Below are 16,027 nucleotides of genomic sequence, written 5' to 3' on the forward strand. Positions count from 1 at the left end.
ATGATTACACCCAGTCTTGTCGTACATGTCACATCAGGCGACTTCGACTCATGTGCTAGCATAGCTTGATGAGGTCGCATTAGGCGACTCCAACTTATGTGCTAGTATAGATTGATTGAACCCCTAATTTTACTTATATTACTATTGAGATATTGTGATGTGACATACTTCTGGATTTACTGTTGATTGCATTTGATTTCATGCCTATACATAATATGATTTTTTGGAAATTATACATGTTTTGCAGCGATGGGTTAGTATGTTCAGAAAATAAATGGATTTTATAAACTTTTGTTTTTGCCCACTCACCCTTATGTTTTTCACCCCTTCAGGTCCTAGATAACTGAATTACTCTGTGGCGTACAAGGATTAGTCGGCGATTCTGACATATCCCTGTTTAAATTTAGGAACTGTTCCCGTTGTGTATTAAGTACTTAACTAGTTTCGACTACACTATTTGTCATTCATGCTCTGAACGTTTGTATTCTATGAGTTCTACCCACTATTGCACACTCACTTTATTAGTTTAAATAAGTTCTAGTTTTGGTTTTAATTTATTCACATTTTTTCATCACTCACACTTTTGGTTATGTCATCTTCCGGTGACGGCTAGCATGCCTCAACTTTGGTCGGGGTGTGCCAGCTATTATCATACCATACCAACCGAAAATTTTGACATCCCAAAATTTGGTTTACCAAAAGTTTAGTATGGTAATAGTAATGAATTTTTCCATGGCAAACGTTTGGTATGATAATTGGTACAAGAGTTTTGGTACAGTAAAATTACCGAACCCACCCTTACTACTACGATAAATGATATTCTTTTTTCTTTGTAAGTGACAAGTCTTAAGGGGTGAATTTGAACTATATTATTATGATTGACCTATTATGAGGTTTAGCACACTTCCTAACATAACGTAGATAATATTATAGGAAAACTAATGAAAAGAGCTTGAAAACTTTGAGTTTTAACTATAAGGACAAAATAAAAGGTAAAGTAAATAATATCAGGTTTGACCTTTTAGTGTAAAAATGTAATTTTTTGTTAAAATAAATAGTAGCACAGACTTTTCGCTAAAACTCTATAATATTACTTGTGAAGAATAAAAAAAATAAAAAAATAAAAGGTCAAAGCACACACCTCACCTCAATCAATCTCTCTCCGTTCTGTGTTACCGGCACTCGTCTTTCTTCCTCCGACAAGGGACTCGTGGTGACAAAACAAGCAGAAGAAAGAAGCTCCGTTGTCAGCTCACAGAAACACTCCAAAAAGAAATAAAGAAACCCTAGACATTCAATCCAATCGATCAAATTCCCCCAAATTGCATGTTTCACTCACCTCAAATGGTGAAGAAACGAGTCCCCGAATGGCTCAACAGCTCGCTCTGGTCCTCCTCCACGCCCTCCCCTTCCATCGACGATGATCTCGTCCAACGCTACACCTCCAATCCCACCGCCGCCGCCGCCGCCACCACCACTCCAATTTCTAGTTATTCTGTCTCCGACTCTGACCCGCCTTCCACGGTTGACCCACCAATCCCTGTTGCCCCTCCCAAATCCACCAGAGAAGACAAGCATCTTCCCGAGCCCCAATTCTCAGATTCATTTCCGGATCACGAAGACAAGAGCAACAACACTGCTCCATCCCCCGAAGATATCTCCAGACAGTCTCAGCTCTTGGCCGAGGTTTGCCGCTCACTCTCTCTCCCTGTGCATGTATTGCTGATGAATGATTGGGTTTTTCTTAATTTTGTGTTTGCAGCTGTCGAGGAAGGTGATTAATTTGCGCGAATTGCGGAGAATTTCATCTCAGGGCATACCAGATGGTGCTGGGATACGGTCTACAGTTTGGAAGGTGATAATGTTTCGGTTTTTTTTTTTTTTTTTTTTTTTGATTTCATTCAGTGTTTAGGACGTGTTTGTTTCTAGAGAAAATGTAGGCAATTTCTCGTAAATTTAGCTTCATGATGGACAGAATGATGCTTGAGGACTTGAGAGTTACGCATCTAGCCGATGGAGCAGGACATAGTAAAAGAAGTGTGCAATTCTGATTTTACCTGTTGCAGACAAGGAACTGGATTAGTTTTAATGGTTGGTAATTGTTCCTTGCAGCTTTTACTCGGATATCTACCACCGGATCGGGGACTTTGGTTGTCCGAGTTAGCTAAAAAGAGGTCACAGTACAAGCATTTTAAAGTTGAGCTTTTGATGAATCCTGTAAGTCATGTTTACTGTTTTATCTCTGTCATTTTATCTTCTTGTTTGGATTTTGAAGATCAAACAGAAAAGCTAGATTGATGACATAAAGTTAAGTGGTTGCTTTGATCTGAAGGGCAGCTAACGCTTTTCTATATTGGGCAAACATTTCTCTAGAAAGTTGCCAAAAGTTTTAATCACAGTTGTTCAAATTCATAGAGATGTTGAAGAATAAAAAAAATTGATAAGATTCAAGCATCAGCTGGTAATCCTATTAGTGAAAGGATTGGTTAGCGGCCAATTTTTGTCCTGGAAAGACTATGTCATTAAATTCATTCCTGAAATTGAGAGGAGCGTAACCCACCAAGTTTTACTGCAAATGTTAGTCTTGCCATCCATGGCAGTACAGTTATCTTTGTTTCTCCTTGTAGTATTTTATATTGCATGTTTCTTGGTGACTGCTTAGCCAGCTTTGTGGGATTTTAATTTGTTAAGATAAATTGAAAAATGAAAGGTCTTAATATGCTATGTGGTTCATACATTTTTGCATTTTTTAAATTCTGTGATAAATGGCTTTCTGAATGTTTCCTTTGGCTAGTCAGTCAGAAATCGCAAGGAAGATGGATAACTGCACTACTTGTGACAATGATGAATTAAAATGTCAAAGCAAGGGGTTGCTATCAAGATCTGAAATACCTCGTGGGGAGCATCCATTGAGTCTTGGGAAGTCCAGTGTCTGGAATCAATTCTTCCAGGTAATTACCCATTTGACTTGCTCAATTGATTTACCGAGCAAACTTACTTGTGATTTACCGAGCAAACTTGCTCAACTGATTTATCAAGAGAACTTTCTTCCAATTCCATAATGTGGACAATGCAAAATAATGTTTTTTATAAGCCAACTCTGTAAATAAATATTTTTCAGAGTAATAAAAATTATGGTACAAACAAACCAACTGTTTTTTTGGCAGAATTGATAAGAGACGCAAGGTTTTCAAGTATAATTGGGATGTGCTTCAGTTGTAAGTCAAGAGCATAGCTTGTTTTGGCCATATGTCTGATATAACTCATATTTCCAATTTTTTGTGTAAATCTTAGTTCCTTGTCATGTTGTACCATTATAGAATGGTGGTAACAATTTCTGGTGCAAAACCTCATTTTTGTATGTAACTCCAATTTTGGGTCATGTAGGACACAGAGATCATAGAACAAATTGACCGAGATGTAAAGCGCACACATCCAGACATGCACTTCTTCTCAGGAGACTCTCAAGATGCTAAATCTAATCAGGTTTTTGTTTTATGTCCAGCTCAAACTATGGTACAGACCCGCCATAAGATTGTCAAATACAAGCCATTTGGCTGACTATGTATATAACAATTTCAGGATGCTTTGAAGACCATCCTGGTTATATTTGCAAAGCTAAATCCTGGTATAAGATATGTTCAAGGGATGAACGAAATTTTGGCACCACTGTTTTATGTATTAAAAAATGATCCCAACGAGGAAGATGCGGTAAGAGTGCCATATGTTTTTTCTATTTAGTTTACAAGCCACTCTGTATTTAAATTTCAGACCATAGCATGTTCTATGTGAGATTTAAAATTTAGGTACTCGGTGTTTGGAGATGTTGACTTTCTGGTTGTCATTCATTTAATTTGAAATGCATGTTCTTCTGGTATATATATTCGTATGGTATACATTTCCAGACTTGTAGGCTTAATTATGAAAAAAGGGTAACGTGCACAAAATAAGGGGCAAATGTTGACCCCAACTCACAGGTGGTAGAATTTAATTCACCTGAAGAAAAAGAATTGAGAGCAGTTTATCATGAAAACCATTCAGCATTGCCTATGTTTTCTCTATAACAAAGGAAAATATTGAGCAACTGATTATAGTGTTGGCTGTGAACGATAAATTGTGTTAATGTGTGGGCAAGGGATGGACACAATGATATACGTCAGTTTGTTGTCATTATGCTTTTGTGCATTAACACTTTCATTATCATTCTATTTATCATATTAGGTCACTTTTGCTCATTGTTTCCAAATGTCAAGTTTTGTAGGCCTCTGCTGAAGCAGACACGTTCTTTTGTTTTGTTGAATTATTGAGTGGCTTCCGTGACCATTTCTGTCAGCAACTCGATAATAGTGTTGTTGGAATTCGTTCCACAATAACAAGATTGTCACAACTTTTGAAGGAACATGATGAAGAGCTATGGCGTCATCTCGAGATCACAACCAAAGTAAGACATTCTCTATCTTTGAATATGTTTTTCTCTGAATCAAAATGGGTGGCTAATGGTCGAGTGTGGCACACTTGGTGTATCTTCTGTTTACTGATTTTTGTAGCTAGATAAGGTAATCATTGTGCATATGTTTTACGAATTTGAACAAAACCTTAAAGGTCAAATTATCTGTTATCAAAGTTTTTAATGTTAATTTTCTTTTCAATACGTGCTTTATTACGCCTCGAATAAATATTGCCTTGAAACTAATTTGTTATTAGATTCTTTCTATTTCTGGGTCCAAGCTAATCCAGTGACTGCCTATCACTTTCTTTTACTAATCTCCTAAAAGATTTGATCAAAGTCAATAATTTTTCGAAGATGGCTGAGAGAATTATTATGTCACCTGTTGACAGCCTTAGAAATAGTAAAATAGTGCTTAAATATTCATCATGTTAAGGTTTTCAAGGTGATTCGAGAATATCATATTTAGGTCGCCAGAATTCTTTATATAGGACTGATTGGGTTCTTAATTTAAATGACAGGTCAATCCCCAATTTTATGCATTTAGGTGGATCACCCTCCTCTTAACCCAGGAATTCAATTTCGCAGACAGCCTTCACATTTGGGACACACTTTTAAGTGATCCCGAAGGTCCTCAGGTAGTATCATATCCTTTCCGACTTTAGGTTACTTATTATTACCTCTCCTTTGTTTTCAGGGTGTTAATCACCACCCTTAGATTGTCAATAATATCCAATGTATTAAAAGCGTGAGGCGTAGGCGAGGCGTCCGAGCGATAGCCTGGCCTAGGCGTGAGGCGAAGCTTTACGAGATCTTAAATAATAGGGGACAGGTGAGAAAAACAGAGGAAATAGATGAGAAAAACAGAGCAAACAGGGACTCTTGGGGTTTTAAAAATAAAAGAAAAACACTTGGCCGAAACGACGTCGTTTTGGGCCAAGTCATTTAAAAAAAAAAAAAAATTAAAGACTTAGCCAAAATGACATCGTTTTGGACCAAGTCTTTAGAAGAAAAAAAAAAAAAAAAAAAAAAAATTCCTTCTTCTTCTTCTTTGCGGTCGTCTTCCTCGTGAAGACGCCGCACACCTGCAACCCTAAACCCAGATGGCAGAGCCTGAAAACAGAGCATTCTACTTCAATTTTGGGTCGCGGATGGATCTAGGAACGCCCGTCAACCGCCTTTAGGCACGCCTCAGCCGCCTAGTCTCGCCTCGACCACGCCTCGGCAAGTTTTCGCCCACTCCCACTGGGCAAAGGCGTTATCACTCCCACCCCGCCTCCAAAGCCGTCTAGGCGCGCCTCGGGGCGCGTCTTTTTAAACATTGATAATATCTGACCAAATAAAAAAAATATCAATCTTGCTTGTGGTTGAGGTCCTGAGGACTAAGTCACTCCGCACTTTTTGGGTTTGCCTTTGCTTTTGGCTCTGTCTTTTGTTTGTTCGTTCGTAGGCTAACGATGAATCTAACTAACAAATTGTAGGAAACCCTTCTTCGAGTATGCTGTGCAATGTTGATTCTCATTCGGAGGCGCTTACTAGCAGGTGATTTTACCTCAAATCTCAAACTACTGCAGAACTATCCTCCAACAAACATCAGCCATCTGCTCTACGTTGCCAACAAGTTGCGTGTACAATCCTCTGGCTAATTTACCTTACACAACCGCACTCCCTTTTTATTTTTCTCTTCCATCATTTCGTGATTCAAATGTCCATGTTTTGTAAATGACTGGGTGTATATGATCTTAGAGTAACAACTAATTGCTTTAAATTAATTAATTTGGTAGAATAGTCTGAATAGTCCTCATCTTTGCAAGGATGAATTGTTGAATGTGGATTATTTTTTTGTTGGGACACTAGTCATACGACTTGTTTTGTCGAATGGATTGCGGTCATTTTCTGTATATTTCGTTTAAATTTTGTTCTTCTATCAATATTTTATAAATTCATATTGCTATAAACCCGTCGACCTGTTGAATTTCGGTCGGACTTGAGTGGTAGCGAAACTAGCAGAGGTTCGGTATGGGATCCTACGAAAATGGAATTTTGAATCAGAAACCGAAAATTTTCGGGAGGGAATTTGAAGATCAATTCCAAATCGAAATTTTGCTATTCTCAATTTTCAAGATTCCCGAAATATTTTCGGTATTTCGGGATGGTTTAGTATTACCAAATTTCATATAAATTGGAATACCAATCATTCTTACCAAGTCTAATTAACTTGGAACCAAAATAAAATAAGTATATTAACAAATCCAAAAGCAAAAAAATAAGTTACAAAATATGTTTGAAAACTAACCATACGATTTTTTGATTTCGTATTGAAGAAATATACACATTTGGTTGAGAAGCAACAGTGCAGGGTGAGTGTGTGAGAGGTTTGTACCGGCATATGTGGCGATAAAAGGCTATGGTTATTACCTGTAGACCAAATGGCAAAGTTAAAATTCTAGAAATCCAAGAGTTGGATGACAGCGTTGAACAAATGGAGCAAGAGGCTATGGTTACTACCTGTAGACCACACCAATTATATTGCTACTAGTAGTTTGCAACAATTCAAATGTCCTTTTTCAGTACTTGAATTCAACTTCAACTATAACATGCATGCAACCAAAATAAAATAAGTTGAGTAACAAACCCAAAAGCTAAATTAGCAAACTATAGTTCCAAAATAAAATAAGTTCCCAACCAAAAGCAAAATGAAAAGCTTAAATATATATAATAATATAGATATAATATTTATTTTTGTTCGGTATGGGATTACTGAAACATTGAAAAGACAATACCGATCCCATACCGAAATTTCGGAATCAGTTCGGTATGTCATCCCGAAAATTTCGGGAATTTTAGTTTGGGACTTTTATGGTTTAATTCGGGAATTTTGGGATTTTTTTCCAACCCTAAGACCATCTCCAATGGTTGGGCTAAAAGTCAAATTTTTTAGCCCGAAAAATTTAGCTTTTAGCCCAAAAACAGCTTTTCTACTCCAATCGTTCTATCCTAAAATTTTAGCCCGGGATTATTAAAGAATGAATTTAGGCTATTTTTTTTGTTAAATTAATTTTTTTTAAAAAAATAAATATGTAGACTATCGTAAATTAATTTTATGAACATTTTGATCTAAAAAAATTTAAATTCCGATAAATATTAGGTAGAGTCCACCCCGATTTCTGGGCTAAACTTCGGGGGGAATTTGGCATTGGTTTAGCATTTAGCATTTAGCTCAAAATTTTCCCTTGGGTTGGAGTGGGTTTGGGGGGAAATTTTGGAAGGTAATTTGGCTTTTAGCCCACCATTGGAGTTGGTCTAAGCAAAGTAGTGTTAGTTCAGATGTACCTATTTTGAGATTTGAGATTGGCAATGTAGGCTATTGGAATAGAGCTCATCCCAAATGGGTAGAACAAAAAGCTATTCAAGAGGAGATTTGAAATAGCCCCTATATTGACAAATCACTCGCGAACAACGTGAAATTATGTCCCGAGACTGCAAATCACAATTTGACACATGCATAAAATACAAGATTAAGGCCGCCTCCTTCGAGCTTGGGAGCTTTTGAAATGGACAGATATATCAGCTCAAGTGCATAAGAACCGGAATGAGCATACCAAAAAATGTTTATAGTAATTGTGCATTTTGTTAAGGTATAGAAAAATCATTAGACTATGGCCATAAATGGCAGAATCATACAAGCAAGTCAAACCAATATATTACAATAAATCACATGTATTGTATATGTTTAGATCGCAGCATAACAAATTAGTCAACTATCGACGTGTCTCGTGTTGTGTATACTCCAGCCGCTTGATCATGATCAAGAAGAAACCAGTCATCAACTTGTATGATCAAGAGGAGCATGAAAGATGAGTAAATATCCGAATGATGAGTAAAACAACATGGAATTGTTTGTGAAAGAGGTCAAGAAAGGAAATTTCTTCAAAGGAAGTATTTAAACAGAAAGAAAATATGGATATCATGATTACCTCAAAGGCAGAGTATGATTTGAGAAACTCCATTCCTTGTCAATTAGGCAACCTCCAGGCTTCATCAGTGATTCAGTATGGTCGTGGAACAATCACCCGCTAAAAATCCTCCAACTACTTTCTCATCCTTCTGCCACAGATATTGTTGAATTTGATTCCAGGCCATCCGTAACTTCACTCAACTGGCTGTCCAGAATTTCCAAAACATTATCCGGTGGACATTCATCTGCTGGATTCTTAGGAGACGTTGGGCAGAAACATTCCCGAATTTGTATAGAAAGACTCAGGCGGGATCCGCTTGTGGGGCCCACCAAGGTTAGTATTGAGCATGGCTTTCCTAACTGCTTCTTCAAAACCAGCTGTCCGTCCCTTCTCTCGATCAATGAAGATTGGAGCAAGAGCTTTCCTATCCAGTCTAATTGTGGTCCGGAAGCCATAATAGAGGCGGTGTCCAAGGAGATTGTTGGCAAAGTTGCTAGGGCCATCATATGTAGGCATAAAAATATCAGAGAGGAGGCAAACCATGTAGTCCACTGCAGACCCTAACAATCCCTGGGTGTTTTCTGCTAGCTCGTCTGTGGGATCCACAGAACTGCGGGTCTCAAGTTGAGGGAACAAAGCCCGAAACAGTTTCATGAATCTATGCCCACCAAATAGTTCACCAGCAGGTCGGCCCAATATGGGATTGTGATCAATGACCAGCACTGGATTATAGTTCACCAAACCCATATCACCATCCCAATATGGGCCGACCCTAAACCCTACAACCAGCATTGGATTATAGAACTCTAGCGAATTGTTTTGTGTGTTTACTCTCTAGAAATTTTGTACAGAAGACAAGAAGGAAGAAAAGATAATGTTTGATGGAACTGAGGACTCCAGTTATATAGACTCTTTCATATCTCTTTAAACACCTTTTGGATGTATCTGAAGCTATACAACTCTTTTCAAAGAGTTGTGTCTATTAATCAAAACATTTTTAATTAATTTAATTGAAAACTTAATTCGAAATTAAAACTAATTGACCAGATTAATTTTAATTCCTCGACCCCAAGTGCCCCCTAAGGCCAAGGAATTAAAATTAATCTAATCAATTAGTTTTAATTTCGAATTAAGTTTTTAATTAAATTAATTAAAAAAGTTTTGATTAATAGACACAAATCTTTGGAAAGAGTTCTATAGCTTCAGATACATCTAAAAGGTGTTTGAAAAGGTATGAAAGAGCCTATATAATTGGAGTCTTCAGTTCCATCAAAACATTATCTTTTCTTCTTTCTTGTCTTCCGTACAAAATTTCCAGAGAGTAAACATACAAAGCAATTCACTAGAGTTCTATAATCTAGTGTGGGTTGTAGAATTAGGTAGTTGTATACTGGTCAAGCAGACGTTGTAGAACCAAAAGCACAAGAGTGTGGCGGAAATACTGTTCGAAGGACATACCTTTTGCGCTAGCCTCTACCTTCAATTCATTCAAGTTAGTATCATTTTAATTTTTTGTAATTATTGTGTAATTGCATTATGTATTGCAAGTATTTTTTAATAATAAAGATAAGTAATTCGGTTCTGCATCTCTGTTATTTTGTTGTTTCTAAATTGTTCTCCAACAATCTTCGAACAATATGGAACAATCAGGAACTAAACCTCATTTTGAGAAGCCTGAGAAATTTAGACTTCAAAAGATGGCAGCAAAAGATGCTGTTTTATTTGACAACACTGAATTTGGCTAATGTTTTGCGCAAGCTTGTGCCTACTGCAAATGGAGAGAATATTTTTTCTGCAGAAACTTTGACGGCCATAGATGTCTGGAATCATAATGATTTCCTTTGTAGAAACTATATTCTCAATGCATTAGATGATTCGTTGTATGATGTCTATGTGGTATGCAAAACAGCCAAGGAACTTTGGGAATCACTTGAGAAAAAATATAAAACTGAGGATGCTGGTTCAAAGAAATTTGTCGTGGGCAAATTTTTGGACTACAAAATCCAAGTCCATTGTCTCTCAAATTGAAGATCTCCAAAAAATCATCCATGACATTCATGTTTAAGGGATGGTGATCAATGAATCTTTCCAAGTGGCATCCTTTATAGAAAAACTGCCACCTTCTTGGAAAGAGTTCAAGAATTATCTTAAGCACAAATGTAAGGAGATGACCCTTGAGGATCTCATTGTAAGGCTGAGAATTGAGGAAGACAACAGAAAAAATGAGAAGAGCCTGGTTTCGAGTATGGAAGCCAAGGCTAATGTTGTTGAAGGAAGTTCATCAAAGCAAATGCTACAATTCCAGAAAACTAAGAAGAAGGAAAAACACTTTGTCCTTGGTGCGAAAGGCAAAGACTTCAAGAAAATCAAGGGAAGTGGCTGGGTTTGTGGAAAGCAAGGTCATAGTGCTCAAGAATGTCGCCATCGAAGGCAACAACAACCGCGCAAACTTGATTGAAAACAATGTGGATGCCTTGGCTGCAATGATTTCTGAAGTCAACATTGTATCTGACCATGCTGATTGGTGGATAGATATCGGTGCGACTCGCCATGTATGTGGTGACAGAAATATGTTCTCTATGTACCAAAAAATCGAGGGGAACGAGCAACTGTTTATGGGAAATGCATCTACATCTATTGTAGCTAGAATAGGGAAATGTGTTCTGAAATTCACTTCTGGAAATGAATTAACCCTCCTTGACGTCTTGCATGTCCTCGATATAAGGAAGAATCTTGTTTCCGGTACTATCTTTAGTAACAAGGGATTCAAACTAGTTTTTGAGTCTAATAAGTTTGTACTAACTAAAAGGGGAATGTTTGTAGGGAAGGGTTACCTTGCTGATGGATTATTCAAACTAAATGTACTTGCTAATACTATGAATGAAATAAATAATGCTTATGCTTATATTGTTGATTTGTCTAATTTATGGCACTCTAGATTAGGACATGTAAATTTTCGTTCTCTTTTTAGAATGCATAATTTAGGTTTGCTGCCCAAAATTGATTATCTAGATAATGTTAAATGTGAGACTTTTACAGAATCGAAATTTGCAAGTCAAAGCTTTAAATCAGTGCATGAAAAATCCAATGATTTATTAGATTTAATTCATAGTGACTTGTGTGATTTTAGATCATATCCAACTCGTGGTGGAAAGAACTATTATGTAACATTTATAGATGATTTTAGTAAGTATTGTTATGTTTATTTACTTCATAGTAAAGATGAGACCTTGGATATGTTTAAGACATATAAGGCAGAAGTTGAGAATCAATTTAACAAGAAGATTAAAGTCTTAAGGTCCGATAGGAGAGGAGAATGAGTCCCATGCCTTTGCTGAATTTTGTGCCACACATGGCATAATTCATCAAACAATAGCCCCTTATACGCTGCAACAAAACGGTGTTGTCGAACGGAAAAATAGGACTTTTAAAGACATGATCAATTCTATGTTGAATGGCTCTGGGCTTCCACACAATTTGTGGGGTGAAGCTTTACTTACTGCAAATAAAATTTTGAATCGAATTCCACCTAAAACGAGAAAGGAGTCACCATATGAATTATATAAAGGAAGAACCCCAACTTTAGATTACTTAAAGTGTGGGGTTGCCTGGCAAAAGTACAAGTCCCATTGCCAAAGAGAACAAAATTAGGGCCTAAAACTATAGATTGTGTTTTTATTGGTTTTGCATCTAATAGTTTAGCTTATAGATTCTTAGTTTTTCATTCCGAAGTAAGTGATATACATGTCACTACTATTATAGAATCTATAAATGCAATATTTTTTGAGGATATATTTCCATACAAAATAGGCAAGTCTAATTTATTGAAAAATAGATTACATGATGATGTATCTGAGGTTAATGACGAACCTAGAGAACATGATGATGGTTCATCCTTGTCTAGAGTTCAAGAAGAAGAAGAACTTGAACCTGGAAGGAGTAAAAAGACAAAAATTCAAAAGGATGTTGGGCCTAATTTTGTGACCTTATTAATCGAGACAGAACCTCAATCATTCAAGGAGGCCATGTCCACTCCTAAAGCACCATTTTGGAAGGATGCAGTTAACAGTGAGACATATTCCATTATGCAAAATCATACATGGGAATTAGTCGATTTGCCCCCCGGCAATAAGCCAATTGGGTGCATATGGATCTTTAAGAAGAAATTGAAACCTGATGGTACAATTGATAAATATAAGGCTCGTATGGTAGGTAAGGGATACCGTCAAAAACATGGTTTGGATTTCTTTGATACATACTCACCTGTAACGAGAATTATGTCAATAAGACTATTGATTGCTATGGCTGCAGTCCATAACATGGAAATACATCAAATGGATGTAAAGACTGCGTTCTTAAATGGAGACTTAGATGAGGAAATATATATGGAACAACCCGAGGGGTTTGTAGTTAAAGGTCAAGAACACAAAGTTTGTAAACTTGTGAAATCGCTATATGGGCTTAAACAAGCTCCAAAGCAATGGCATGAAAAATTTGACCATATCATGATCACACATGGTTTTAAGATAAATGAGTGTGATAAGTGTGTCTACACAAAAACTCAAAATAATGCTTGTGTTATGTTGTGTTTATATGTAGGTGATATGCTTATAATGGGAACTAACAAAGAGATAATATATTGAACCAAGAAGATATTGAAATCAAGTTTCGATATGAAAGATCTTGGACTAGCTGATGTGATTCTCATTATCTTCGACCTTACACCACAATTTCATATTTTCTCAACTACTTTCAACCACATTCCTATCTTTCTCTCAAAGTTTCAATCCAATTTTTTTCCAACAAAATGACTAATGATGCAGGTACGAACTGGACACTTATTGAAGATGTTGCGTTGTGTACTAGCTGGATTTAAGTTACTCATAATTTGATTAGGGTAACGAGATGCAGTTGCGAGAAATGTGGAGTCTTATTCATACCAATTATCTTGAGAAAATTGGTGGGAAAAGAACCAAAGAATCGATATCCAGTCGTTGGAAAATACTTAGCCAATCATTTAGTATGTGGAAAGACACCTTGGCACAAGCTAGTAGTAATCTTCGAAGTGGGGAAAATTTAGTGGATCAGGTAACAGTATATTATTTATTTGTTTGTACTATACCCAAATTTACATTAGCTACTTTGATTATAATTATTTCTTCTCCCGCATTTTGTAGACACTTCAAGCACAATCTTCCGCATTTTCTTCACTTGGGGGGAATATTGGAATATTGTCAAAGATTGTCCTAAATTCAGAGTTGTGCCTATCGGTCCAGAAGTTGTCATGAACAACACCCTCTACACTTTATGCCCGATCATTCCTCGCATGTTCATGAAGATGATGCAGAACAAGTGTCGGAAACCCCCCCTGAACAAGCGTTGGGGTTAAACCGTTATCCAATTAGGCCTCAAGGTAAGAAGGCTTCAAAGAGAAAAGGGAGTGCTTCCAAGAATGATTATGCAAAGTATATGGAAGAACTTGCTCGACAAGATGAATTGACTTTGGCGCGTGAAATGGCTAAATTTGAGGCTGATAAGGCTAGAGAGGAGGCAGAAGCTGCAGCTGTTGAGAGAGAATTTCAAGTTAATGAGCGAGAAAGAGAGCTACTTAGGCAAGAAAGGGAAGAGATTAGAGAAGAAAGAAGGGCTCAACGAGATCGTGACATTATGAACACGCCTTTAGAAGGGAAGTCTCCAAATTCTAAATATTTTTGGAATTCGGAGAAAGTGGACGTGGTGCGAAGGAGGCATGCAAGAGAAGCGAGAGCAAGAGGAGATGGTCCTAGCACCACAAGAGAAGATGATCCTAGCACCACAAATTGGTTAGGTGATGATTTTCCATTCACGAGCCCATAATTTTCCCATCACTTTGTTTGTAATCAGAGCCCATAATTTTCCAATCACTTTGGGTTGTAATATCTTATTTATTGAATAGAATACTTTATTTAAACTAAGAGTATATTTATCTAATTTGGTAATTTATTTAAACTAAGACAATCTTTATTCAAAGGACATAAACACACCAAATAAAATTACATAAACATACCAAATAATAAAAAAAACTCACTAAATGAACTTAAAAACACACACCAAATAAAAACAAACACACTAAATGAACTTAAGTATCTTGAGCTTGTTTCAATTCCCACTGGTGCTCTATCAAGTCAATTTGCCGGGCATTATGAATATATGCCCTTTGAAGTGCAGTATATCGTTGAATGAGCCTTTCATTGTAACGTTCATCCCTTTCTAATGACTCTTGTTGCACGCATTCTTCGGTGGCATCATGAGCACAATATATTTGTGTTCTGGAATTGTTCATCGTGTCTGGCTCATATTCATCAACGGCATCATAATCGTACTAATCTTCTATAATCATGTTGTGAAGAATGATGCACGTATTCATGATGGATCAAAGCGACTCTAAATGAAACATTCTGGCAGCACCCTCGACAATCGGCCAACGAGCTTAAAGGATACCAAAACAATGCTCCACATCTTTCTTGTACCCCTCTTAACAGCTTGTAAAGTGTTTTCCTTTTGCACTTTACTGACGTGGCACTGTTTTGACAAACGATGACTGCCTTGGGTAAATGTCATCTGCTAGGTAGTATGGCCCGTCGTACTTATGTCCGTTGACCCAGTATGTGACTTTTGGTGCCTTTCCTTGTAGGACATCGTTGAACACTGGAGATTGGGCAAGGACGTTGAGATCATTTTGAGCTCCCGGAACCCCGAAAAAGGAGTGCCAAATCCATGTATCAAAAGATGCCATTGCCTCCAAAATGATACTTTTTCCTCCTTTTGTCCCCATAAGCGCCTTGCCATGCACTTGGACAGTTTTTCCAAGTCCAGTGCATACAGTCAATGCTTCCAATCATCCTAGGAAAACCTTGCATCTCGCCTTTCTTCAGAAGCCTTTTCAAGTCCATTTCAGTAGGTCTCCGGAGGTACTCTACGGTGTGGATATATTCAATTGCTCCGCAAAACCTCATCAGGGACTCAAGAATGGTTGATTTCCCCATCCTCGTTATCTCATCCACTTGGTTTGTAAATGCTCCATATGCAAGCATCCACAAGGCAGAAGTAATTTTTTGCTCAAGAAGGAGACCCATAACACCAAAATCATCATTCTTTTGCACAAAGTAAGAATCATGGTTGCAAACAGAAATCATGATTTTGTTGAACAAATGTTGTTCTATTCTAAAACGATGTCTAAAGTATGTATCAGGGAATGCACTGTTATGGGCAAAATAATCGTCCAAGAGATCTACACCTCATCATTGCCTGATTCTATCAAGGTTTGCAGAACGGCTGGGTCTGCAGATCTAAGCAACAACTTGGATGACTCGACGGGAATGTGAGGCTCTTGCCATTCTTGCTTCGTTATCTCTCCTTCTACGCTCCTCATCCTCTTCCATCTCATTTTGGGCCACCTGGAGTTTGAACATTCCTTCTAATTGGTTAAACAATTCTTCCTCTTGTTGATCGATTTCCCACATCATCCTTGAAGAAGAAGACATTGTAAGAAGGAGCGAGAAACTATGAATAATGATACAGATTTTGATTTTGCTAAAGAAGGAAGCATAAACTATGAATAATGATAGAGATCTTGAGAAAA

At 37.2% G+C, this 16,027-nt stretch overlaps 1 protein-coding gene and 1 pseudogene across 3 annotated transcripts; one reads left to right on the top strand and one right to left on the bottom strand.

Moving 5' to 3' along the window:
* The first annotated feature begins 1,216 nt into the window (after window positions 1–1,216).
* On the top strand, window positions 1,217–6,307 carry LOC103955245 (TBC1 domain family member 13-like). Of its 3 annotated transcripts, XM_009367121.3 has the most exons (9): window positions 1,217–1,686; window positions 1,763–1,855; window positions 2,113–2,217; window positions 2,799–2,951; window positions 3,388–3,486; window positions 3,583–3,711; window positions 4,262–4,441; window positions 4,969–5,085; window positions 5,929–6,307. In XM_009367121.3, the coding sequence occupies exons 1-9, from the start codon at window positions 1,327–1,329 to the stop codon at window positions 6,091–6,093; spliced, it is 1,401 nt and encodes a 466-aa protein (XP_009365396.2). In that variant the 5' UTR covers window positions 1,217–1,326; the 3' UTR covers window positions 6,094–6,307. The 3 variants fall into 3 exon arrangements, with proteins under 3 accessions (XP_009365396.2, XP_048429222.1, XP_048429223.1); XM_048573265.1 differs by lacking the exon at window positions 2,799–2,951; XM_048573266.1 differs by lacking the exons at window positions 3,388–3,486; window positions 3,583–3,711.
* A 2,157-nt stretch (window positions 6,308–8,464) lies between these two features.
* On the bottom strand, window positions 8,465–9,153 carry LOC125472159 (annotated as a pseudogene).
* Window positions 9,154–16,027: the final 6,874 nt, after the last annotated feature.

This window comes from the organism of the source record quoted next, unplaced genomic scaffold (assembly GCF_019419815.1).
Source record: "Pyrus x bretschneideri cultivar Hongxiangsu unplaced genomic scaffold, Pyrus_bretschneideri_v1 Contig65, whole genome shotgun sequence".
In the NCBI taxonomy this organism is placed as follows: domain Eukaryota; kingdom Viridiplantae; phylum Streptophyta; class Magnoliopsida; order Rosales; family Rosaceae; genus Pyrus; species Pyrus x bretschneideri.

What these genes read in the sequence shown, in the direction of transcription:
- LOC103955245 (XM_009367121.3), top strand. Translation starts at nt 1,327, where the DNA reads ATGTTTCACTCACCTCAAATGGTGAAGAAACGAGTCCCCGAATGGCTC. An exon ending in ATCTCGAGATCACAACCAAA is followed by an intron (nt 4,442 to 4,968) that starts GTAAGACATTCT and finishes TTTAAATGACAG; the next exon opens with GTCAATCCCCAATTTTATGC. An exon ending in GTGATCCCGAAGGTCCTCAG is followed by an intron (nt 5,086 to 5,928) that starts GTAGTATCATAT and finishes AACAAATTGTAG; the next exon opens with GAAACCCTTCTTCGAGTATG.